Source organism: Tasmannia lanceolata, unplaced genomic scaffold (assembly GCF_043159265.1).
Source record: "Tasmannia lanceolata isolate RefF3 unplaced genomic scaffold, GAP_Taslan_0.1 ptg000016l, whole genome shotgun sequence".
Classification (NCBI taxonomy): domain Eukaryota; kingdom Viridiplantae; phylum Streptophyta; class Magnoliopsida; order Canellales; family Winteraceae; genus Tasmannia; species Tasmannia lanceolata.
The window spans coordinates 10,913,436-10,940,820 of NW_027518693.1; the positions used below are offsets into that span (position 1 = coordinate 10,913,436).

Consider the following 27,385-nt stretch of genomic DNA (forward strand, 5'->3'; position numbering starts at 1 on the left):
CATCTGGTGGACCCCCAATGTGGATTGGATTGGAGTCAATTTTTCATTAACTCTGATGATTTAAATGTGGTTTTGATTTAGTAAGGCAAAAAACTCAATCTCGAACTCGAACAAGAACTCAACCAAGGTGAAACCGAGTCGATTCGGGTGAGAATCTTCCAAGTGATTTTGAATTTCTTGGGAAACAGGCTGGTCGATCCAGTTGGCCAAACTGCATTTTCTAAATTTTTCTATTTTTTTCATTCACCGTGCCTAAAAGAAGTGGGTAGAGAATGGTTGCTGCAAGCAAACTAAAAATTAGCAACTCAAATCTTGTATTGATGGCTGGAACCAGTCCATTAGGGCCACAGTAGACTAAAAACCTCACAAGACAAAACACATATAGCCGTTAGACCACTGGCCTGCAAATGGATGGTTCAGCTAAAATAGTTCACATTCAACAAACGAAAGTGTAAAAAGATGATACTTAGGATGATCACTTCTGCAAGAAACTTGGGGACATGGTAGGAGCACAAGATACGGGTTGTTCGAGGACTACCGTGTTCTCTGATGTAGTGCCAACATGGCAGCCATGTCAAGCCTAGGTGTTTTTGGTGGAGTTCCAAGGTGCACTCCTGCAGTAATGTTGCTGGCCCGTTTTTTAATCTCTTTTTTGGATCTCTAAATGCTAGAATTATGGAAAGTGGTAGACTACAAAGTTGTAGGTCTCTTTGAGATCCTTCCAACAAGTATTTGTTCTTGAAAATTGGACAATAGGGTAGAAAGTTATGGCAGTTTTTGAAACGGTCAAAGTTAGTGAGTTCTTATACAATTAATATTATGTTAGTCCCTAAGCTAGCTAGTGGAGGAGCTTGAACGAGTTTGCTTTGGTTTTCTTTTATTTAAAGAGTTACAAACTATCTTAAGAGGGGATTTTGGATGTTGATTAACTTATGTAATTGATGGAATATCAATTAGGTTGAGCTTTGCTCCCATTTTCTTCTTCTTCTCTAAGTTGTGTTCTTGATATCTAATTTCTCTTTTTCTTCCCTCTTAAGCACCCGCATTATTCTCCCAAGAACATTGTAAGGACCATGGAGAGTTTGAAACTGAATTAAGATAAAATGGACCATTCTAACTCAATACAAGACTGACCCAAAATACATGTACACTCAGCTATAGGATTTTAGACTATATTTTTATTTTCTTATTTTTATTTGTTATTATAGGGCATTATACGACACAAATCCCTTTTAAGACTTGCATCGTTTTAAGGGTACAGTTGTCAATATTAGGAGGGCTGTTAAGGACAACATTGACATTAAACATAATTGAGTCCAATTAACTTAAGTCGGGTCAGGTTGAGCTTTTGCTAAAAAATAATTGGAATCAAGCAGAACCCGGCCCTATTAAATGGTATAAACTTAATCCAAATTCTCAAAAATTGACCCGAGTTGCACTTCTACAATTATCAGTTTTGGACTCACAATCGGTTCTCAAAATTGAAAACGCCGATCCCTAGTTCCTTACAATGGATGGGTCATGACTAAAACTCTCCTGCATTAGACAATCCTGTCCCTGCAACTGTGAAGATTTTTGTATCATTGTTCTGTTGGAAAAGTAATTCAAAGTGGGCCCACTCTAGCCTACATGTTCTTCATAACTTTCTGATGGAAAAGACTTCCAGGGCCCAGCCTATCTATGTTGGGGACCAATAAATTAGTGAATGGTCCCAACGTTTACTCTTCCCCAAGAACCACATAATTTTATAATCTATGATTGTAAAATCCATGTATCCAAACGGCCCCTTATTGTATGTTTGGACGGGAGTTGAAGTGTTACGAGAGAACCCATGTCAGACCAGATACCGTGTCCATATCAATGCAACAATGGTGGGTGCTGGCTCGCTACAGAGGACAATGCATAGCAGAACTAATCCAAAGAAGTTCAAAGAGCCACGGTATCAATCCACCACTGACTCAGAATATGCTCCTGAATAACTTCATTCTGTATAAAATCTTGAATGGTACAAACATGGCCACCCACAGATTCACATGCAATTTCTGTCCAGAAAGCTACATACATGTATAAATTTTAAAGACACATAATTGGTCTTCCTTCTTGGATTGTTTCCGGTTGCTATTTGCATTGTACCGATACAGAGATGGCTCAAGTCCCAAAAAAAATGTTTACTATAACAACAAAATGGCTGAATTAACCTCAAATTAAACATGTAACTCTATTATTTCAATATGAATGAACAAGTACTATACATAAGTTTTGATCCACCTTTCAAACAAGGATCAGTTCTTTCTGAGGTGAGATCATAGCCAATGAATGAGGAAGTAAAGACTGATTGTTTAAGTAGCTTATTACCTCCCAATGATGAGCTGGATGGGAGTTTTGATGCTCAGAGAAACCATTAACAGACCACCAACAATGTAGACCTCAACCCATACTTCTGTTGAGCAACAGGAGGATCAAAATGAAGAATGGAAATTGAAGCATAGCAGGACCCGTCAATCGATCAATGATTTGCTGCCACCTGTAAGTTCAACCAGTAGATAGCTGCTGATAAAGCCTGTTATTCATATAAAGATCTCTATTACAGTTAGAAAGAGATACAAAGTTAGTTACATCTAACAAAGACACCACACACACAGACACACACAAATGGGACCGGCATTTCAACTCATAAATTAGATACTTCTACTCGGATTGTTGGCCATGTCTTGACTACGACAGTGTGGGAAGTTATGACTTATGAAACATATATTATTATATAAGCATGTGATTAGGGCTGTAAAGCTTTATGAAAATAAGTTAAATAACACAACAATGCCCCTACAAATTTTGGGGGTTCTCTCTTCTTTTCTCTACAAATTTCAACTCCTCCCACTTATAAAAGATTGCAAGAGCTTTCACATAAGCAGCAATTCCGGCATATATAGATGGCTCTCTACTCCCCCAAGAAGTCTGTAAGTTGTGGAAGAGTGACCCGATGAGAAGTGGAGGAGGCCTAAGGATCATATGACACTATACGGTGTTTCATGTAAAAATTACTTTGACTCAAGTCTCTTAAATGTTAAAGAACTAAATGTGATATATTTGAATAGAAAAATTCTGCAAACGCTTGACGTTTCCTAAGAGTTGTAATTGTGATTAGTGTCTAAAGTTTGTCCTCAGTTATCAAATTAATATTAAATTAACATGTAACTACTTAGTTACTATAAATTTGATAAGTTATTTTCATGCAAAAGAAGGGTGTTCAAACTTCAAAGATCCAAAAATGTGTAAAATGATTGTAAAATATCATTTTCAATGCACCTTGACCTTAAGGAGTCCCCTGTGCACCCTAAAGAATGCCCTAGCAAAATCCTTATTTGGAAGTTGCAATAGGTAGAGACGTAGAGTCCATCCTCTTCTTTACGTGCGCCAATCATCCCATCCTCCTCAAATACCTGTCCGTGATCACAAAAGAATTTGAACTAAAAACGTGTGAGCAGTTTGAATGTCGTGTGAGTTTACTAAATGTAAGGTTGAAGTTTCAAGACGGAACGCAAAGAAAAACATGAACCGGGTTGGGTTACTTTCAGTCCTTCCGAGTTGTTGACTGGTCAAATCATTTTTTTTTTTATAAGACTTGAGTTTCGAGTTATTCGACACTATAAGGGAAATAATATATTCGCCCCTTTTTCTTTCTTGGGCCACCCGTTTGTAGTGTAAAAGGGTAGTCATAAATACAGTATAGGGTGATGGACAAGGGAAAAAAGAGGGGACGAATATATCAGTTGCCATTAATTAATTACTATAATTGCAATGGGTCCCACGGAAAATTGCCAATGGACGATATCAAAATGAGAGAATTGCCAAGGGGGGACACTTTTGAAAAATTGTTAGAGAGGGACGAAATGTGGGTTATCAAGTCTCTAAAAAGGGGCTTATCAACCCTCTAAATGGGGTTATCAAACTCTCAAAAAGGGATTATCAACCCTCTTTAATAATTTTTCACAAGTGTGTCCCCGGATGGCAATTCTCGTTTTTTGATGTCCCCCATTGGCAATTTTTCCTTCAGAAAATTGAAGCAAAGAGGACACGAAATCAGTGCCCTCAGGCCCCTCACACGAATCAATCTTACGAAGATATCTTTATAATTTTGTCGCAATTGTAGACTGGCCAAAGCTAGCTTCAATGGCAGTACTAATTTAAGAAAAGACTTAGAATCCAAACACAAGAAACACGAGAAAACCCAACAGAACTACCATTCAGTTTCTTCTGCACTCCCCAACTGAACTACCATTCAACTCAAAACTCAGTCTCATTAACTTTCTCAGTCCACCAAAAAACCCCTTCTCTCTAAATTTGTTTGCCTCTCTCCATGTCTAACACCAACCAAATCTCACCTCCTCCCATCCCTCTAGACATAGAGAAAGATATGGAAACATCCCAAACCCAAGAACCCAACAAAGAGGGCTTCACCAAAGCCACAAAAACAGCCTTTCTAGTGATAAATTCTATCATTTTTTCCATAGGTAACATTGGTGGCCGCTTACTCCTCCGTCTATACTTCTTACGTGGTGGAAAAAGAAAATGGCTATCAAGCTGGCTCGAAACAGGTGGATGGCCAATTATGCTTATCCCTCTCTTAATCTGTTATCACAACCGTCGATTAAAAGATGGTAACGCCGCAAAGATCTTCTTCATTACACCTCGTCTCTTCGTAGCCTGCTTTGTGTTAGGAATTCTCACTGGTATGGATGATTACTTATACGCCTTTGGTGTTTCTTATCTTCCTGTTTCTACATCAGCTCTTCTCATCTCAAGCCACTTAGCCTTTACTGCGGTTTTCGCTTTGGTTATTGTTAAGCACAAATTCAGTCCTTATTCGATAAATTCGGTTGTTTTATTAACCGTTGGAGCGATTATTCTTGGATTACATACGAATGGGGATAGACCTAAAAATGAAACGAATTTTAAGTATTGGTGTGGGTTTTTTATGACTATTGGTGCAGCTGCTTTGTATGGTCTAGTGTTTCCTTTGGTGGAGCTTACGTATATTAAAGCAAAGCAGGAAATAACGTATAGTTTGGTAATGGAGATGCAGATGGTGTTGTCTTTCTTTGCTACAGCTTTTTGCACTTTGGGGATGTTGGTAGATAACGATTTTCAGGTATGAATCTCTCTCTCTCTCTCTCTCTCTCTCTCTCTATCTCTAAGGCAGGAAGGAAAGAGATTGGCTCAAGAAATGTTCCATCGTTGCCTGGAGAATGATTTGCCAAAATGTCCTCAATAAGTAGTAGCGGGACGATAAAAAAAAAAAAAAATATCAAATGGGAATATGAGAACCATCATAACAACAACATATAAGATTACTGGTTGTGATGCAACCAAAGATACCTCTTCATGAGAGTACAGAAAAAGGTAAGCAGTCATACTACTTGGAACAATGATTGTCATCCAAGTGGCAGACTCTCATATTTCTCTATATATAAGATGATTGTGATCAAGATCAAATATTTTTGCATAGTTCACAGAGGATTGGGCAAATACCCACAGATTCACTCCCCAAAACCAAACCATCATAGTCACAAGAAGAAGAGGGCTATATTACAAAAAAATGCTTCGCAAAGAAATAAATCTCGTAAATCTGCACTCATTCTCATGACCGAGTTCCAGCTAATCTTGCAACAACTAAAACCCCAGATGAGAAATAGTAGCACCATGAATTTCCACAAAATAAAATAAAATAAAATAAAATAAAAAAATTGGTGATGGCATTATTGCAACACCATTCGATTGTGAATTGCCAGTCTTCATCTCATTTGCTTCCGATGAGAACAAGAAACTACCAAATAAATTGCAAATATTAATGGGCTCCAATGCTGCAGACCTTCAAAGGGAACTTAGAGTCTAGAATGTGCTTAGGCCACAAATTCATTAACTAAGGGTCATGAAAGAAAAATCATGTGATAAGAGACCGAACTAGAACATACAGGACATTAAGTAGAACACAAACAAATCACAGATAATGAATAGATAATGAATGGATAACCCTGAATAAGAACAAAGATGACTGAAATCATGTTGAAATTAAGGAAGAGATAAGCATTACCTGAAACCAATGTAGGGTGCAGATATCTCTCCTCTCCGGAGCAAGAATCTGCCGGAGAAAAGATCCGCCGGAGTAAGGATCTGCCGGAGCGAGAATATTCGGCCGGGAAGAGATGAGATCTAGATTGAATCTAATGGCTGCAGGTTTGCTGGAGTTTGGGTGAAAGAAATGGTGATGAACGGATCTTATCCCCTCCCTGCGAATTGTAAACCCAAGAAAATCCTCTTTTCTCTTTGATTTCTTCCCCCCTCTTCCTTAGATCTCATTCAGCTCTCTATGCAACTCTCTGATTTTTTGCAAATCCAAAGGGGTAGAGGTCGGTGGCTGCGGTGATTGGGATTTGGGTTGGCTTCTCGGGGAATATGGAATATGGGTTTGGGGGAAAATCCGTGTGGGCTTCAAGCAATGGCTGACAACAATGGGGTTCTTGGGAAATCGAGGAATGGGTTAGGCATAATGGGATTCGGAAATGGGTTTTGATGGCTGTGAAGAAGATGAAGATGGGTTTTACCTGGAATAAAGTGAGATGGGTTTGAGTAGGTAGCAAAGGTAGGAGGGAAGAAGGAAAAATGATGGAAGGTGGGCAGCCATGGCGGAGGTGGGGAGCCGGCACCGGCGAGATTGCCGGAGAAGAGAACCTCCAAAACCCCTCTTTCTCTCTCTGTTTCTCTCTCTCTCTCTCTGTTTTTTCTTTTTTTTTTTTGAAAATGGGGATAGTGGTGGTGGAGGAGATTGTATCAATGGCAAAGGAAATGAGGGCTGGAGTGGTGATTTCTCACTGAAGAAGACAAGGATCAAAGGTGGTGGATGGGTAAAATGGGTTTAAATTTGAAGAAGAGGGTTCTTCTGTATAGAAGATGATGGAGGTGGAGGTGGGTCTTGAGGTTGAAGGTGGCGGTGATAGGTGGAGCTCGGAATCGGTGGTGAAGAAAAAAGAAGAAAAGGGTCTTTAATGGAGGTGGGTTTGGGGAAAAAGTGCTTGATAGGGGCGGCCGGCCGGTGGAGATGAAGGGTTGAAGGAAGATGATAATGGTGGAGATGGTGTCGGCGGCGAGGTGTAGCCGTGGCGGAGAAAATGGTGGCCAGCCGCCAAAAACCCTCATCCCTCCTCTCTCTGTGTAAAAATGATGAAATGAGACTCCTCCCTCCCCCTCAAACCCTAATTCGTTGTCTTATTTAAGGAAATGATAAATTCGCACCCCCTCATCCTCCATGGACAACCCCTCTTCTAATGGATTTCAATAATTTTTCATACAAGCAGGGGGGGTCAAACAGAAAACAGGAGGCAAATATTTTCTTTTTCTCCACAAATCCTAGGCCTTCATTTTACCTCTTGCATTGGATGGCTAGGATCAAAACCCTAAAAATATCTGCCTTTTAACTAATCCTAGCCCCTAACCCCTTAGTAATCTAGATTATGGCCTAATGGTAACTTGAAGGGGAAGAAAAGCATCTTTACTATTTACAAAATTACCCCGGCCTCGGATAATGCACCCCTCAATTATACTGTACACTAATCTGTGTACCCAGATATCCTCCTGGACAGCCCAAAATGGCAATTTTGAACTGGTTTTTTAGATTCCAACACAACCCCTTTTCTGGCTAAATCGCCACCCTTCTGAACTTGTACCACGACATTTTCTGAGGTTTGCTCGCTGGGCAAATTAGCTCGGATTTCGACGAAACTTTGCAGGGACCTCGGTGGGACTCTAAGCTAACCTAGGGCACAATTTGGGACCTCAAAACACTAGTTTAATAGGGTAATTATTTAAAACAAGACGTAAAAGGGTTCAGTCGAAATGGGGTGTCTACAGATAGCATTGAAGGTACAGTGCTATTCATTTTCTTAAAAAAAAAAAAAAAAAAAAAAAAACCTGGTCAAATGAATGTCCAAATTAAAACTTACATCTGGTAGTGAAATAGTATAATAGACCTCAAATTAGTTGCAAATTTTTTGAATAAAATGAAATTTTTTTATTTCTTCCAAAAATTTCAATTAGGTATCATCAAAACCTAACATAATGGTAATTGAACCCAGAACTTCTATAAATTTCCCGAGTATTTTGCCTTGACAAATTATTCCCAGATATGAACCTGGTTACAATGGGAGCATGCCTATAGCACTTTTTCAACAAACTCAAAGATAATATAAATAAGTTGGCTTATGATAGTTGTGACTTAACCCTATAAACAAATCAATAGATAAGGAAGAAGAGAAAAGGAGAGGAGAGGGAGAGAGTTCGTGGATTTCAAAGTCAAACCCTATGGTCCCTTGTGTTTATTATATGTATGGACAAACATTACAAATGCAGATTATATTTTCACTATTCACTTGACTAGTAACACACCAGATGTGATGGTCCCTGTATAATGTGTAATATACCAAATCTTCCCCTTAAACTAAGCATGGATGTTGACATGTCGAACTTGCACAAGATAGACTAACTTGGGCTTGACAACCCCTTTAGTTAAGGCATCTACAAGTACATTTGTCTTCACAAATGGCAAACAAATCTCTTTAGGAGCAACTCACTCTCTCGTACAAAGGACCTGTCAACCACTATGCGTAGAACGATCTTGCTAAACCGAATTAAGAGTAATATTAATAGCAGATTTATTGTCATATGAAAACTCCATGGGCCTTTCCACCTTCACTCTGGGGTTATATAGGAGAATCCTTAGCTAAAGCAACTCGGCAATCCCATTGACCATAGCCCCATACTCAGCCTAAACGCTATGTGACAACAACTATTTCTTGCTCTTGCAAGAAACTAAATTACCTCTAGCAAAGGTACAAGAGAAGTTCTAATTTATGTTTCCCACTTAAATAGGAAACAAGGCAACTTTCCCAACATCAATGATAGTGCATATACTTATCACGCATGATTAAATACTTCATTAGATATATACGACACACCCAAAATTTTATGCTTACGAAGATTGGATCTAGAAAATAATTATCTTCAAAGAATTTCCCAGATGGTGAATGGAATAAATATAGTTTTGTTTTCCATGATGTGGAACTGCCGAGCATGATCATGAGATGAGTCTTTTGGTCGAATATCTTAAAGTCCACCCCCTTGCTATTTTCGGCTACATAAAAACTTGAGGTGGTAAGATTTCTTTGCCTTCAGACATTCTTTAGAAACAAGGTGGGTCTAAATAACACGGCAACCTGCTAAATTTCTTATGCCATTGCCTTGAGTACAACTCATCAATAACACAAAACAGTTTTTGGTTCTCTTGGTGGTTCTTGATCTACTTAGAAACATGCCGGTGATTCCATTGATCTGAGCATAAAGGCTTGGATAAGTCTGGAAACTACTTCAGATCCTATTTATCGTGCTTGTGTTTGTCAGAGCATCTTCAACGGTTGGATTATGTGCATCGTCAGTGGATTCCATATGATCATCATGGCTGGAGATACAATCCGATTTCTGCAAAAACAAGTATTCTAACACAAAGGCCTCCTACTACACACTCAATACTCACCTCCCCTCGACACTAATCTGAATTGAATGCACCGCCCTCTTTGCTGTAAATTCCATCCTCAGGCATTTGTCACTCCTCCAAAGTTCAAAACTGTTGACAGCAACATCCATTTCCTCCTCCCTCCAATTGGCTAGAGGAATTCTCATCTTTATAAAGAAGGTATTAGGCGTGTTGAATGTTGTGATAATAATGGCATCACCGACGATTGCTCTCTGTTATACACGCATGGATATAGCCATGCGCAGGGTTAACTATGTTTAGAAATCCTCTCTTGATTTCTATGCCACTATATATTTTATTGCAGTTGCTGACTTACTGTTGTCCCTTAGCCTTTTTTTTTTTTTTTTAGTGGCAATGAATTCATTAAAAAATGAGATTTTATACGGTGATCGGGCACCAACAAGGGCGGGGCATCCACCCTTCGTATTTGATCCAACTGCAGCGCAGTTTTTCACCTTTTTAAGAGACTGATGTTGAATCAAGTATCAAGGATGGATGTCCCGCCCTTGTTTGTGCCCGATATGGCACCATATAATTTCTCGTAAAAAAGAACTGAAAGAGGGGAAAAACCAAACAGAGAGCCCAAAACAATCAAGGAGGAAGTCGAAAACTTCCAACTCCACCTTCAAGGAGTCGCCCTCTACTTAGATTAAAGCAATAAATTTACCTATTCCAGCTCTCCCTCTGCTTAGATTAAAGCAATAAATTTAAGCGATAAATTTTGGGTGATGATATTTTCACCCCCTGCCGTACTTGCATACACCCTTTATGATGTGATTTGACATAAAGTTACCCACTTTTCACGTCAAATCAGGTTATAAGGGGGGTGTGCACTTAATGTGGGGGGCAAAAATATCATCTCCCTAAATTTTACCTATTCCAGCAAAATTGTAAATCCTTTTGTTTTAGGTATGACTAACTCCACACCATGAAGGTTAGACGACCTCTACAATTAATTTAAGGGCGTTAATGAACCCAGATGGTCCGATATTTCCAAATAATCCGAACGTTAAATGACGGGACTATGGCACAACACCTTTATATGATCCCTGTGCCTATTGGATACATATCCCAAGGCCCAAAAATTATTTCGGATCATGACCTAGACGTACGACGCTTCATGACAAAATCCTAATCGAGCAGCCTAGATCTGACTGGAGGACGTCAGTGTACAATAATACCCTCGTATTTTCTTTCATTGATGTCGATTCATGAGGGGTATTTTTGTAACTTTAAAAAGTCATTTTCCCAAACCAACAAACAATATTTTATTTATTTGCTCCTCCTTGTGATGTCTAATCAGGTGTCCTTTACATTGGATCAAGTATTTCCATCGAGAGATTACTATGGCATAAGTGGGCAAAGGTGGTACTTGATTCGATCGGAAATCAAGCTCTCGTTGAACTCTTCAATCCTGAGTAGCTGGGGTAGAATGTATTCTTCACTATGCTCGATATGAAGGGTGTTTTTATGGAAGTGAGGTGAATCTCCATATGCCATCTTTGACTCATGCGCTTCAATTGAAAATTTCATAATGATGCTCTGTTAAGTGACTCGGGCTCTCCAGGGACTTCGAATGACGTTGGCAGCATACTTGGTATATAAGAAATTTACTCGGGCAATTTTTTATCGCCACTGTCACTCCCCGACCCAACTGTGTAGATATTGTCTTGTTCTAGGTCATCTACCCTCTCCGGTTTTGCTTTCCAGTAGCACTAACTGTGCCCAACCCACTCCGTGGGGCCGGCCTTTTGGAGATGCTAAAAACACGTCTACACGGGGAGAGGAGAAATTCACATATATATAGCCTAGCAACTTTTTCTCACTTTCTGATGTGGGATCTAAGAATCCACGCCCCTTAGGGCCCAGCGTCCTCCCTGGCACACCATACTAAATGGTACCGAGAAGATCCCTTTAGGACTGACGGCCCAAATCTTGCTATCCACAGTTCTACATACTATAGTGGTGTTAGACAACAGTAAACATGCTTGCCATATTCATGCATGTGACACCAAGTCCAATTAACATGGATCTCATTATTATGTAACCAATCAACGCATGGACCAGTTCACACACACATATACACATGCCAATGAAATGAAAATGTTAATAGCTTTGTATGTTCTACCTAATTTCATTTACTGGCAGTACAGATGGTAGGCAAAAACATAAATTATTAGCTGAGCTACCCAAGCTTTTAGTCATGTTGATGGCTTGTTTATAAGGGTGTTAATTTTGGCTCGGGCTCGGAAGCTCGCTCGAGCTCGGCTCGAATCCTTAACGAGCCGAGCCGAGCCCGATTTAGGTCAGGCTCGGCTCGTTAAGGCTCGTTAAGAATTTAATATATTTAAATATATATATTATATATTAATATATACACTAAAAGGGTTGTCCATGGAGTGAAAGGGGGAGGCAAAATATGTCACTTCATTTTTGGAACCCCATTTGTTACTTGGACCACCCCCCCATAGTGTAAAAAAAGTAGTCAAATTACACTAGATAGGGCTGTCCAGGGAAGATGATGGGTGTGAACTTAATATAACCCGAGCTCGGTAAGGCTCGCGAGCCTGACTGAGCCGAGCCCAAGCCTCGTTCGAGCCCGAGCCGAGCTTTTGAGCTTAACGAGCCGAGCCGAGCCTGGCCAAGCTCGGCTCAGCTCGACTCGTGTACACCCCTACTTGTTTATGCGGCATAGCTTTTTATACCTATAAAAATTTGGTTAGGTCCCATCCATGAATGACCTGCAGGATTAATACAGATTTTTGTCCCCGGTATAAATAATCATCTGACTTACAGTTTTATTGGTTGAGAAAAGTACGGAAAGCTTGCTCATGTTTTGAGAAAATACGGATTTCGGGCAACTTTTAAAACAAGAATGAAACAGGGGCTAATTTTCAAAATCGGGTGGTGAAAAGACTCTGATACCCTTTTGACATCGACAGAGTCCTCCTTTTTCATTACTGCCTATTAAATTGGCGCGCTTCACGAGGCTTCTTTTGGTTCTTTTGAATGTGTATTTGAACCGATAGAATCTTGGGTTCATTTCTATCTTGGCCGTTGGAAATAACTAGAGACGGATGGATGCTTGACACGTGTTGGAAAACTTTTTGAAACGCTGACGTTATTGAATACTTTTTGGAACGCTGACGTTATCTTTTCTCACTTCTCTTTTGGCTTAGAACGGTAACATTATTGAATACGTCTCTTTTGGCTTAGAATCTTTTTCCTTCTCTTTTGGTCCTCATTATTTACGCCAGCATACCCATTATTTCCGCCGGCGTACACCCTATTTTCGCTTACACCCTATTTCCGCCGGCGTACCCCATTATTTCTGCCAGTGTACCCATAAATTTTGCCAGCGTACACCCTATTTCCACTTACACCCTATTTAAGCCGGCGTACCCCATTATTTACGCAGGCGTACCCATTATTTCGGCCGGCATACCCATGAATTCTGTTGGCGTATACCCTATTTCCGCTTGCACCCTATTTCCGTCAGTGTATCCCTTTATTTACTCCCGCGTACACCGTATTTCCGCTTACACCCTATTTTCGCCGGCGCACCCCTTAATATTCCAGCGGCGTACTATAGAATCTGGCGACATTATCAGCCAAAAGGGATGTGAGAAATAATAAAATATTCAATAACGTCGTTGTTCTAAGCCAAAAGAGACGTATTCAATAATGTTACCGTTATAAGCCAAAAGAGAAGTGAGAAAAGATAATGACTTTGGGTTGTCAGCATTCCAAAAAGTTTTGCAACACGTGTCAAGCATCCATCTATCTCTAGTTACTTCCAACGGCCAAGATAGAAACGAACCCAAGGTTCTGTCGGTTCAAATACACATTCAAACGAACCAAAAGAAGCCTCGTGAAGCGCACCAATTTAAGAGGCAGTAATGAAAAAGGAAGACTGTCGATGTCAAAAGGGTATCAGGGTCTTTTGACCACCCAATTTTGAAGATTAGCCCGTGTTTCATTCTTGTTTTAAAAGGTGCCCGTAATCCGTAGTTCCTCGAAACATGACCTCCATTCCGTACTTTTCTCATATTAGTTTTTGACACCTTTCAATTAGGGCTGCAAACGAACCGAGCCGAGCCGAGCTTAGCTTTGGGGTGTTCGGGCTCGGCTCGTTAAGTTTGAGGCTCGGCTCGTGACGAGGTTTTTTTTTTCGGCTCGCCAAAATTCCACAAAGCTCGAGCTCAGCTTGGCTCGGCTCGTTTAGTAAACGAAACGAGCCCGAGCCGAGCTTTTAATGACCCGTGCTTAAAAAATCAAATAAATACCATTAAGTAACATATATATATATATATATATATATATATACATATGAGATAAGTGTTCCTACACGGCCGTGTAGATAAGCTTATCTACTCCTCCATTTTAAAAGTACAGTGGGCCCACACATTGTGGATGATCCAAAGCATTCATTTGATAGGTCTTATCATAGATAGGATGTGCCCAAAAAATCAGCACCAAAGGGTCATCCTAGCCCTTCGTTTTGTTGGGCCTTGTAGAAACAGAATGGACGCATCTTACGCATCTTACACAGTGCGTCCATTCTGTTTCTACAAGGCCCAACAAAACGAAGGGCTAGGATGACCCTTTGGTGCTGATTTTTTGGGCACACCCTATCTATGATAAGACCTATCAAATGAATGCTTTGGATCATCCACAATGAGTGGGCCCACTGTACTTTTTAAGGGAGGAGTAGATAAGCTTATCTACACGGCCGTGTAGGAACACTTATCTCTATATATATATATATATATATATATATATATACATATGAGAAAACGGTTCCTACATATATGTGTAGATAAGTTATCTACACACTAGCTTAAAATACATTGGGGGCCACATTATTTGGGTGATCCAAACCATTCATTTTTAAGGCCCTCACATAGATAGGGTGTCCACAAAAAATCAGATCCATAGGATCATCCTAACCATTCGAACTGTGGAGGCAAAAAATGGACTAATTTGTGAAGGTTTAAAGACATCCATTTTACCTCCACAAATCATAAGGTTGGGATGATCCTATGGATCTGATTTTTTGTAGACACCCTATCTATGTGAGGGCCTTTAAAATGGATGGCTTGGATCACCCAAACAATGTGGGCCCCAACTGTATTTTAAGCTAGTGTGTAGAGAACTCTCTACACATATGTGTAGGAACTGTTTCCTCTCTCTCTCTCTCTCTCTCTCTCTCTCTCTCTCTCTCTATATATATATATATATATATATATATATATATATATATATATATATATAACGAACATAATCCGAGTTTTAAAGCTCGGCTCGGCTTTATGAACCGAGCCTAAAAAGCTCACGAGCTTTTCCGAGCCGAACTATACAAAGCTCAAGTTCGGCCCGTTTATTTGACGAGCCTAATTTTTGGGCTCGGGTTCGGCTCGTTTACGAACGAGCCCGAGCCGAGCTTTTAACGAGCCGAACCCAAACATGTTCATGAGCCGGCTCGGTTCATTTGCAGCCCTACTTTCAATATTTGATTTCCTTCTAGTACCGGGTGCCATTTAGTCATGATTCTTACATCCCCCATAATGTCAAATTAAATGGGTACCCACCTCCGACTATTCTTTTTGGGTGCTCTGACTTGATAGATGCTTTGGCGCCAGGTCAATATGGTCAAGTTATATCTATAATTTTTTTAAGGGAAAATTACATTTACGCCCGTTCTAATTTAAAAATGTGACAACTACACCCCCAATTTGTATAAGGTAGGCCCCCTCAGTTGACGGTTCGTCCACATATTGAAGGGTTAGGATGATCCGATGGAGCTGATTTTTTGGGCACACCCTATCTATGTCAGGGCCCATCAAATGAACGCTTTGGATCATCCAAACATTGTGAGCCCATACCCGAATCCAAACACTACCAAAAACACAGTCGCCCACATTGTTTGGATGATCCAAAGCGTTCATTTTATGAGCCATGACATAGATAGGGTGTGCCTAAAAAATCAGCTCCATCGGATCATCCTAACCCTTCAATCTGTGGACGAACCGTCAACTGAGGGGTCTACCTTACACAAATTGAAACCACATGGGGTGTAGTTGTCATGTTTTAAACTATAGGGGTAGAAGTGGATGTGTCATAAACTAGAGGGGGTGTAAATGTAATTTTCCCTTTTTTAAATTGATAATAAAAAAATTTATTCACAAATGACAACAATCTCTATCACGATCTCTTGTGTTTCTATCCTCTCTTAACCCATAATAGATAGAATGCAACATAATTAAGACCTTGGACACTCATGATGGATGGTCTGAATCGAAATGGATTACGGTATAGACTCGAGAAGTAGACCCAAAAAGCACTCCAAAAATGATAATGGATCCGACTGGATTGTGACCGAGGCACAGGTGGATCCAATCCGAAGTAGTCTTTGACACCCTTAGGGCCTGTTTGGATACCCCTTGGATTTGGATTTGGAGGTGAATTTGGATTTTTAAATCCAAATTCGGCGTTTGCCAAGCGTTTATGACATCTGGATTTTGATTTGAGTGAAATCCACAAGATTTACAAATTCCTCATGTTAGTGTAACTTTTTGGATTTATAAATCCTTTCTGCGAGAGGTTATTTATAAATCTAAATGTGACCTGTAAGGGGTTAAAATGACCAAAATATACCAAAGAAGTGTTAAATGACTAAAGTACCCACATGACATTAAAAAATGATAAAAATACGTCGTATTAGGTAAAATGACTAGAAAACCCCCGGGTCAGGCAAAATGACCGAAATACCCCTATACCAAGTAAAAATGAAAACTACCCCTAGTCATGCAAAATGACTAAAATACCCTTATGACATAAAAATGATCAAAATAACCTCATATGGGGTAAAATGATTAGAATACCCCAAGATTATGAAAAATTACTGAAATACCCCTATAACAAGTAAAAATGACCCATGGCTCATAAAAATGACTAAAATGACTAAAAATACCCTCATGAGATAAAAATGATAAAAACATGCCATATTACGTAAAATGACTAGAATACCCTTGGGTCAGGCAAAATGACTAAAATACCCTTATGACATAAAATGATCAAAATAACTTAATATAGGGTAAAATGACTAGAATACCCCAATATCATGGAAAATTACTGAAATACTCATATATCAAGTAAAAATGACTAATGGCTCATGAAAAATGACTAAAATGACTAAAAATAACCTCATGAGATAAAAATGATAAAAATACGTCATATTAGGTAAAATGACTAGAATATCCCCAGGTCATGCAAAATGACCGGAATACACCTATACCGGGTGAAAATGAACAGCCTCATATAGGTAAAATGACCAGAATACCCCTTGATCATGGAAAATGACTGAAATGCCCCTATATTTCTAGGGCATTTTGGTTTTGTTAAATTTCAAATTCAAATCCAAAGAGCATCCAAACAAAAAAAAATTAATTTAGATTTGAAATCCAAATCTATACGTGGTCATCCAAACGGCATTATTTATAAATTTGTGAATTTTAAAATTCTGGATTTTGAACCAATGGATTTTGGAAATCCAAATTCACCTCCAAATCTAAATCCAAGGGGTATCCAAACGGGCCCTTAAGGTGCATTTGGATTGCCAGAATCAGGAATTGGATTTGTGGAGACCAGGCACCTAAGATTCTCATAGATGAGGTGATGAATGGCTTCTATGTAATAATTTAGAAGTTGTACTCGCCTTGACCTTTTGCCAAAATAGCGAACAACGAAAGTCTGATCTAGATTCACCTCAGCTATTGACCCTTGACCGCCGTAATTGGATTGGAAGTAATGGTGCAAATTAGGTCAAATTTTAGGATTTAGGGTCGAGCTTAGGTAGATCAACTTTTATTTTTAGCAGAGTTTCAACCTAATATTACCCATGCTGCATCCTTATGAGGCGTTTGAATCTAGTGTAAAAGAAAAAATCACTAAAAAAATCATTGAAAAGAACATTCTAAGCTCCAACAGGGTTGAAAATTCCATAAAAATTGGGAAGAACTGTTTTTATTCTTTTTTTATGGGCAAATTGTTTTTATTCTGAAAAACTTTTTCATGGAATAATATTCAGGAAGAATTTTAACCCATACACCCACTTGGATTTGGAAGGGTATAAAAGGCACAAGCAAAATTGATTGCACATGGCCCGCATGGTCTATGGAACAAAAACAGTTTGAATTCTAAAGGTGCTATGATCTCCACAAGTCAAAGTGGGCAATTTTTTATCTCGTTCTTTCGAAATCATTGCAAAAGAACAAGAAGAAAATACAAGAGCTTGAATCCCCACCGAATTAAAAAATGTCAAGAGATAATGAAAGAAGAAAAGAAAAATTGACAACACTCCAAGCGGTTCCACACGTGACAGATTGCAAAAAAATATGAACACCCAATGTGTGTAATGGAGATGGGGCAGGACTACCATACCTGTTAGTCCGAGGACTAGCAGGTAGCACGTAGAGTTTGATTGGCAGTTAATACTATTTGGAAATTGTGAGGGCCTTTATAAGGCAATTAGAAGAGTAGATAAAAGAGATGAGTGTCGTTATTAAATCAAGTGAGTGTGAATATCATAGGAAATGAAGTTGGGGTAGTAGCACTTAACAAAAGCAGTAAAACTTCTAATTTTCGGTCTCCAGGGGGAAAAAAATTTGGCGTACATCGATAAAAGTCATCATTGTTATTAAAAAATGAGGCACACCAATTAGAAATATGCCCCAAATATTGCAATTAATCAGATGGAAAGTTAGAGTAGTGGAAATAATACTTATGGAAGTGGAGAACGTGTTTGTTTAGCAATAGGATAAAAATGGTACAAGATACTACTTATGGAAATGGAGAAGGCGTTTGTTTAGCAATAGGACAAATGATACAATGATGAAGAGTAGAAACCAAATATCTGAAATATTTTGAAGTTTGAACTAATAAATTCAAACGATCAATTATTAGGTAAATGTCCCAACCATGGTATGGCATAAATCAAAACAGGAAACAAAAGCCCCCAAAATGAGATGTTTTACTGCCAGGGTTTTTACACCTGTTTTGATTAAAAGGTCTCAAAATATGTGTAGGAAAAATGATAAATTCGATCCTCTCCACTCATAGATACACTAGATGGCTGTCCCGAGTAAAAAAGGGGGGGGCTATGCACCTTAAAGAATTCCGTAGCAAAAACCTTAATTGGAAGTTGCAATAGGTAGAGTCCATCCTCTTCTTTACGTGCGCCAATCATCCCATCCTCTTCAAATATTAAATTAACAAGTAACTACTTAGTTACTATAAATTTGATAAGTTATTTTCATGCAAAAGAAGGGTGTTCAAACTTCAACGATCCAAACATGTTTAAAATGATTGTAAAATATCATTTTCAATGCACCTTGACCTTAAGGAGTCCCCTGTGCACCCTAAAGAATGCCCTAGCAAAATCCTTATTTGGAAGTCGCAATAGATAGAGACGTAGAGTCCATCCTCTTCTTTACCTTCGCCAATCATCCCATCCTCCTCAAATACCTGTCCGTGATCACAAAAGAATTTGAACTAAAAACGTGTGAGCAGTTTGAATGTCGTGTGAGTTTACTAAATATAAGGTTGAAGTTTAAACAAGGAACGCAAAGAAAAACATGAACCGGGTTGAGTTTCAGTCCTTACGATTTTTTTTTCAAGACTTGAGTTTGGAGTTATTCGACACTATAAGGGAAATAATATATTCGCCCCCTTTTTCTTTCTTGGGCCACCCGTTTGTAGTGTAAAAGGGTAGTCATAAATACACTAGAGGGTGCTGGACAAGGGAAAAAAGTGGGAACGAATATATCACTTGCCATTAATTAATTGCGGTAACTGTAATGGGTCGCACGGAAAATTGCCAACGGTTGACATCAAAATGCGAGAATTGCCAAGGGGGGACACACTTTTGAAAAATTGTTAGAGAGGGACGAAATGTGGTTATCAAGTCTCTAAAAGGCGCTTATCAACCCTCTAATTGGGTTTATCAAACTCTCAAAAGGGGATTATCAACCCTCTTTAACAATTTTTCACAAGTGTGTCCCCGGATGGCAATTCTCGTGTTTTGATGTCCCCCATTTGCAATTTTTCCAATTGAAGCAAAGAGGACCACGAAATCAGTGCCCTCAGGCCCCTCACACGTACCGATCTTACGTGTAGACTGGCCAAAACTAGCTTCAATGGCAGTACAAATTTAAGACAAAGACTTAGAATCCAAACACAAGAAACACGAAAAAAATACAATTTAAAATCCCACCTTTCATCTTACAAAAGTCGGCCACCAAAATAACGATCCCAACAAACTCTCTCCGTCACTCCCCAACTGAACTACCATTCAATCCAAGACTCATTCTCAATAATCTTCTTTCACTCCTCAACTGAACTACCATTCAATCCAAAACTCATTCCCATTTAAACTTTCTCAGTCCCCCCAAAGAAAAACCCTTCTCTCTCAATTTGCTTGCCTCTCTCCATGTCTAACTCCAACCAAATCTCACCTCCTCCCATCCCTTTAGACATAGAGAAAGATATGGAAACATCCCAAACCGAAGAACCCAACAAAGAGGGCCTCACCAAAGCCACAAAAACAGCCTTTCTAGTGATAAATTCTATCATTTTTTCCATAGGTAACATTGGTGGCCCCTTACTTCTTCGTCTATACTTCTTACGTGGTGGCAAAAGAAAATGGCTATCAAGCTGGCTAGAAACAGGTGGATGGCCAATTATGTTAATCCCTCTCTTAATCTCTTATCACAACCGTCGATTAAAAGACGGTAACACCGCAAAAGTCTTCTTCATAACACCTCGTCTCTTCATAGCCTGCTTTGTGTTAGGAATTCTCACTGGTATGGATGATTATTTATACGCCTTTGGTGTTTCTTATCTTCCTGTTTCTACATCAGCTCTTCTCATCTCAAGTCAATTAGCCTTTACTGCAGTTTTCGCTTTGGTTATTGTTAAGCAGAAATTCAGTCCTTATTCGATAAATTCGGTTGTTTTATTAACCGTTGGAGCGATTATTCTTGGATTACATACGAATGGGGATAGACCTAAGAATGAAACGAATTTTCAGTATTGGTCAGGGTTTTTTATGACTATTGGTGCAGCTGCTTTGTATGGACTAGTGTTGCCTTTGGTGGAGCTTACTTATATTAAAGCAAAGCAGGAAATAACGTATAGTTTGGTTATGGAGATGCAGTTGGTGTTGTCTTTCTTCGCTACTGCTTTTTGCACTGTGGGGATGTTGGTAGATAACGATTTTCAGGTATCAATCTCTCTCTCTCTCTCTCTCTCTCTCTCTCTCTAGAAAGTACAAGAACAGCTAGATTGGGCACATGGAACTAATCACCCAGTGGCCATTGCCATGTTCAATGTGACAAAAAAAAAATCTCCCAGATTTCTCATTTCGATAATACATCAATGGAGATTTTATATGGTGTAAGCCTATATGGTCCAGTATTTTTGAAAAACATACTGCACGGCTTACACCATAGGATGATCCAAAACGTCCATTTGATGCTCCACAACGTAAGTTGTGCCCCAAAAATAATTTCCATATGATGATTCTAGCCATACGATTTATTCAGGAACTGCATATTATGAAAACCTCAATAGATTGTAGGGATAGGAATCATTCTAATGGAAATGATTTTTGGGACGCAAGGTGTATATGTTGTGGCCCATCAAATTGATGGTTTGGATCATCCTATGGTGTAAGGCATACGGTACTTTTGGAAAAATATTGGACTATATGGGCTCGCACCATATCACTTAGATTTTGCGGGGGTATTTGATTGATGAGATTTGCCGTGATTTTTCAATTTCTACAGTGGGTTCCACTTCATCGAATGATCCAAATCGTTCATTAGTTGGGCTACAGCATAAATAGGCTGTACCCTGTGAATAATCTCCATAGGATTATCCTAACCCTCCAATCTGGAGAGGGACTGCATATTACAGATACTTTTAGAGATCGGAGGGTTATAATCATTGTATGAAGATGATTTAAGGGGTGCAGCTTATTTACATTGTGACACAGCAACTGAACGGTTTGGATCATCCTATGATGTGGGCCCACTGTACTTTAAAAAAATACTAGACCTCACTCTCACACAGCATATAAAATGTCTTTGATTTATCCGATTAAAATATTTGGGTATTTGAGTCATAGAAAAGAAAAGTTGAACTATCATTGTTTTTTCTTAGGGCAGTGATATTCCCCCCTCCCACCCCCCACACCCCTTTGCAGATCCTAACGATATCTGTTAAAGGGGGGATGGTGGAGAAATATCACTGCCCTTTTCTTATTGTAATAGGCCCACATACCTACTTTCATCTGCAAATGTATCCTCTCTTCGATTGGAGCAACGTCCAGTACTGTGGGTCGTGGTTATCTAGAACTTTGTCTCTATCCGGAAATTAGTACCAAACTATTTTTTTTCATGATAAATTTAGTTCACAAGTTGTGAGGGTGGGAGGAGTGATTTCAGAGGTGAACAAATTAATAGAGCCTGAAAAAAGATGTCTCCACTCAACATGTGAGTGATTTTTTTACTTGTTTTTACCCACTTCTTCGTCCAGTCATTCCTGCACTTACAGATCTCTCTCTCTCACCACTTGAGAAACTAAATTTTTCATGAAAAAAAATAAAAAAAATTCATGGTTGTCAAACATGACTCAAGTGTTATGAATTTAGGGCTCAAAACAGCCCTCCGCAGTGACCCGTTAACAGTCCAAATATGGAAGCATCTTTACGATTTTGTGTGTTAGCCAAACGCATTGTTAGCACACAAGATTCACATGGTTCACCACAATGTGTGTCTACATCTACGGGAGAAGACTTCGAAAGATTTTAATGGGCAAAATAAAAGAATTACAAGAAGCACTCAATGGATTACAGAAGCACAAAACTCCCTGCGGATTACACGACACACAAACCCGATGTCATCTAGGATCCCTCCCTAGTTGGCCGTGCTTCGATCACATTCTTCAACCTTCTTCACCAGGGGATCCAAAATCTCATTAATCCGTATTCATCCGAATACACTCTATGAAGATGTTTGTTTCCGTTTTTCGCTTCTTCACCAACCGGAGACTCTTTTTGCTTCAAAAAATCTCTCAACAACGACTACAACATTTCCCATATAGATAAGGAACTTCTACTGGTGAAAAAACCCACTAAAAAGGGCTCTTAATAAGAACCCTATCATAAACCGTTAATTCCCAAAGTAGAAATTTTTTTGCATGGACCCACTGGGTCACCCTGTGATGACAAATTAAATCAGTGGTTCAAAACTACCAAGCACTTATGCCCTGTGTGCTTTTAGTCATAGTCGTCTTCATTCATCGAACATATTATTTTATCTCTGCACTTACAACACTATTATTTCAATATGTTTAAAAGAACTTCACATGATTTATGAAGAAACATGTGATGGCCAAACAAATATTTTCCATAGAAACACATGGGGCACGGAAAGACCATTAGTTCAGGAGTTCATGACTCAACCTTGGGACAGCATACAATCTTGGCCCATGTGTCTCAATTGCTTTAATGAGTAAACCTAGAGATAGCTTGTCTAAAGGCTTATTAAAGCAATGATAACATAGTGAATTAGTGATAGCTTGTCCGAAAGCTCATTAAAGAACTTCACATGTCTAGTGTGCTCTTCCCCCATCATTTTCCATCTTCCAATGATCCAAATCTTAGTAACCTGGTCTGCTCAATGTCAAATCATATATTAGGCCCGAATTGATTGGGATTTTGAGAAATGATTGAGAGTCCAAAACTGTTTCATTTGGAGTCAAATAATCAATTTTGGACTTATAATCCAAAACAAACAGGCCCTTAGGAATTGGTCTGCACAAACCTAGTCCTAATATAGGACAGAATATGTCAAAGGGAATTAATATATTGGCCGCTGCTTTTTTTACTTGGGACAGCCCCCTATAGTGTAAAAGAGTAATCATAAATACACTAGAGGGGGCCCTTCTGAGTAAAAGGGAAGGGGGCGAATATATCACTTCCCTATGCCAAAATTAGCAAATTATGGTCTGGCATGAAAAGTATCCCTCAACATATTCCTTACACACTCAGTGCTCATACCCCAAAGATCAAACCCGACCTACACTCGCATCCAAGAAAAACCTAATTCTTTTCTCTTTTCCACTCTAAAAGCTCCTTTTCTTCTTCTACTCTTTCAATTTCTTTATCTCCTGTACTAACCAAGTACTAACCAAGAAACTTATAGAGAAATCCCATTATTTTAGAAACCATCCAAAGCAATTCTCTTTCTTAATCCCATTAGGAAAATACTAGGGAGAATCTCGATTGCAAGGAAACAAGACACCAAATCAAATAATTTCCATCTTTGGCTTGTTTCTTAGCCACACTGAATATTTTTTTGTTTTTGGCGGCTTCTCCTTTTGGCTGGCACTGCAAATATCCATCGACCTTCTATCATCACTAGCTATAAAAATTATTATTGAATCATCTTGGTCTTAATTCCACCAAACTCGTGGTCTTAATTCCACCAAACTCGTTCAACAGGGCCAATGTACAACTGTAACTTGTAACTCTCAACTAGTCAACTCTGGAGAGGATTTTCGGCTCGTCTTCTCTACTACTAGAAACTAAACCGTCATGCACTTCACACTATCAGCTTTTATAAAACTTGTCTTTGCATATGAGACCTTGAGTGTGCCCACGTTTCTCTATTTCCAATAATCTATTAAGGTATTATGAACAACACTCATGAATGTAGTTCTCACCAAATGATACAAATCATCACACGTTTTTCCTTTCATCCTTACTGTATATCCACACGTGATTTTCATGGGTATACTTCCAGCTGAATACCTACAACCGATGGACTTTAATCGGCCAAAAGATGCTAGATTCTTTCACATCTCTGTGACATGCATTACACAACTCAAAGTGAATACCCCTTCATTGAATATCGGTTCATATTCATTCCCAAATTCCTTTACGTCAAAAGTAGATCAGTCACCCAAGAACATAACACATATCCTTCTCTCTTGAATATATATCAAAATATTTTTGTTTGGAGCATGCATGAACAGAGTAACCGATACGTAAGATCAAATCATCTAGAGAAGTAATTTTACCCGGATAGATCAATAGGACATCTTCAATAATCTCATCATGCTCATCCTTTAATCTCACGACCGTATGTCAGCACCATTATCTGAGTTGTCAGCTGGTTTCAGAATATAATTCCACCTGATCTGACCATAACCGAGTAGTGATAGCAATGCACACCTTTTTTTCAGACTATGGATCTCGAACTATCATTTCCAGATCTTTTATAAGATAACCTTATTCTTTGATTCTTACTATGAAGTATGAACAACCATTATGAACGTGATCATCATTTCAGTTAGGCCTCCTCCTAAACTTATTTGACCAATTGCATCACAATGACTTCTTTCGACTCCACTATGTCCTTCTCAAAAAGTGGCATAGTAAATAGATTTCCATACAAAAATTTGAAGAGAAGTGAAAAGCACTAAGGCAGTTTCTACTTCATCTTTGCATTAACCTTGTGGAGCTAATCCTAGGAAACAAACTCATCTCTCTCTCTCTCATATGGGTTTATGACATAAATGTTACAGGTTATTCCAAGAGAAGCAAGAGAATTTGAACTTGGCGAGGTAAAATATTATGTGCTTCTCGCCGCGAGTGCGATTGTTTGGCAGTTCTTCTTCCTAGGAATGGTGGGTGTTATTTCATCTTCTTCATCTCTGCATGCGGGAGTTATCATTGCAGCTCTTATCCCTGTCATAGAGGTCTTAGCCGTCTTCATCTTCAAAGAGAAATTCGGTGCTGAAAAGGGCGTTTCCCTTGCTCTTTCTCTTTGGGGTTTTGCCTCCTACTTGTATGGAGAGATGAGGAAAATGAAGAAAGAAAAGCTTGCAGATAGAGAGAAAGAAAAGCTTATAGCTGAAGAGAGCTTACCTCATTCATAGTACCCAAATAGCATTTCTTTATGTAAGGATAATTGTATGAATATACGTTAGCATGGATTGATGATCTTGATTTGCCTTAAAGAATTGGTGTCCCAACCGTTCATCTGGTGGACCCCCAATGTGGATTGGATTGGAGTCAATTTTTCATTAACTCTGATGATTTAAATGTGGTTTTGATTTAGTAGGGCAAAAAACTCAATCTCGAACTAGAACAAGAACTCAACCAAGGTGAAACCGAGTCGATTCGGGTGAGAATCTTCCAAGTGATTTGAATTTCTTGGGAAACAGGCTGGTCGATCCAGTTGGCCGAACTGCATTTTCTAAATTTTTCTATTTTTCTCATTTACTGTGCCTAAAAGAAGTGGGTAGAGAATGGTTGCTGCAAGCAAACTAAAAATTAGCAACTCAAATCTTGTATTGATGGCTGGAACCAGTCCATTAGGGCCACAGTAGACTAAAAACCTCACAAGACAAAACACATATAGCCGTTAGACCACTGGCCTGCAAATGGATGGTTCCGCTAAAATAGTTCACATTCAACAAACGAAAGTGTAAAAAGAGGATACTTAGGATGATCACTTCTGCAAGAAACTTGGGGACATGGCAGGAGCACAAGATATGGGTTGTTCAAGGACTACCATGTTATCTGATATAGTGCCAACATGGCAGCCATGTCAAGCCTAGGTGTTTTTGGTGGAGTTCCAAGGTGCAATCCAGCAGTAATGTTGCTGGCCCGTTTTATAATCTCTTTTTTAGACCTCTAAATGCTAGAATTATGGAAAGTGGTAGACTACAAAGTTGTAGGTCTCTTTGAGATCTTTCCAACAAGTATTTGTACTTGAAAATTGGACAACAGGTTAGAAAGTTATGCCAGTTTTCGTGAACTATGTATGTGGGTTCCCAAAACAGTTAAAGTTAGTGAGTTCTTATGCAATTAATGTTATGTTAGTCCTTAAACTAGCTAGTGGAGGAGCTTGAACGAATTTGCTTTGGTTTTCTTTTATTTAAAGAGTTAGAAACTATCTTCAGAGGGGATTTTGGATGTTGATTAACTTATGTAATTGATGGAATATCAATTAGGCTGAGCTTTGCTCCCATTTTCTTTTTCTTCTCTAAGTTGTGTTCTTGATATTTAATTTCTCTTCTTCTTCCCTTTTAAGTACCCGCATTATTCTCCCAAGAACATAGGAAGGACCATGGAGATTTGAAACTGAATTAAGATAAAATGGACAATTCTAACTCAATACAAGACTATGACCCAAAATACATGTACACTCAGCTATTGGATTGTAGACTATATTTTTATTTTCTTATTTTTATTTGTTATTATACGGCATTAAACGATGCAAATCCCTTTTACTTGCATCGTTTTAAGGGTACAGTTGTCAATATTAGGAGGGCTGTTAAGGACAACATTGACATTAAACATAATTGAGTCCAATTAACTTAAGTCGGGTCAGGTTGAGCTTTTGCTAAAAAATAATTGGAATCAAGCCGAACCCGGCCCTATTATATGGTATAAACTTAATCCGAATTCTCAAAAATTGACCCGAGTTGCACTTCTACAATTATCAGTTTTGGACTCACAATTGGTTCTCAAAATTGAAAACGATCCCTAGTTCCTTACAATGGATGGGTCATGACTAAAACTCTCCTGCATTAGACAATCCTGTCCCTGCAACTGTGAAGATTTTTGTATCATTGTTCTCTTGGAAAACTAATTCAAAGTGGGCCCACTCAAGCCTACATGTTCTTCATAACTTTCTGATGGAAAAGACTTCCAGGGCCCAGCCTATC

General features: G+C 38.9%; 1 protein-coding gene and 1 pseudogene across 2 annotated transcripts; both read left to right on the top strand.

The window, feature by feature from the left end:
* Positions 1-4,247: 4,247 nt before the first annotated feature.
* Positions 4,248-11,042, top strand: LOC143847883 (purine permease 3 pseudogene; annotated as a pseudogene). The gene is made up of 2 exons (XR_013235255.1): positions 4,248-5,149; positions 10,887-11,042. The product of XR_013235255.1 is annotated as a purine permease 3 pseudogene (transcript).
* An 8,843-nt stretch (positions 11,043-19,885) lies between these two features.
* Positions 19,886-25,739, top strand: LOC143848640 (purine permease 3-like). Its single transcript, XM_077357633.1, has 2 exons — positions 19,886-20,864; positions 25,235-25,739. The coding sequence occupies exons 1-2, from the start codon at positions 20,073-20,075 to the stop codon at positions 25,586-25,588; spliced, it is 1,146 nt and encodes a 381-aa protein (XP_077213748.1). The 5' UTR covers positions 19,886-20,072; the 3' UTR covers positions 25,589-25,739.
* Positions 25,740-27,385: the final 1,646 nt, after the last annotated feature.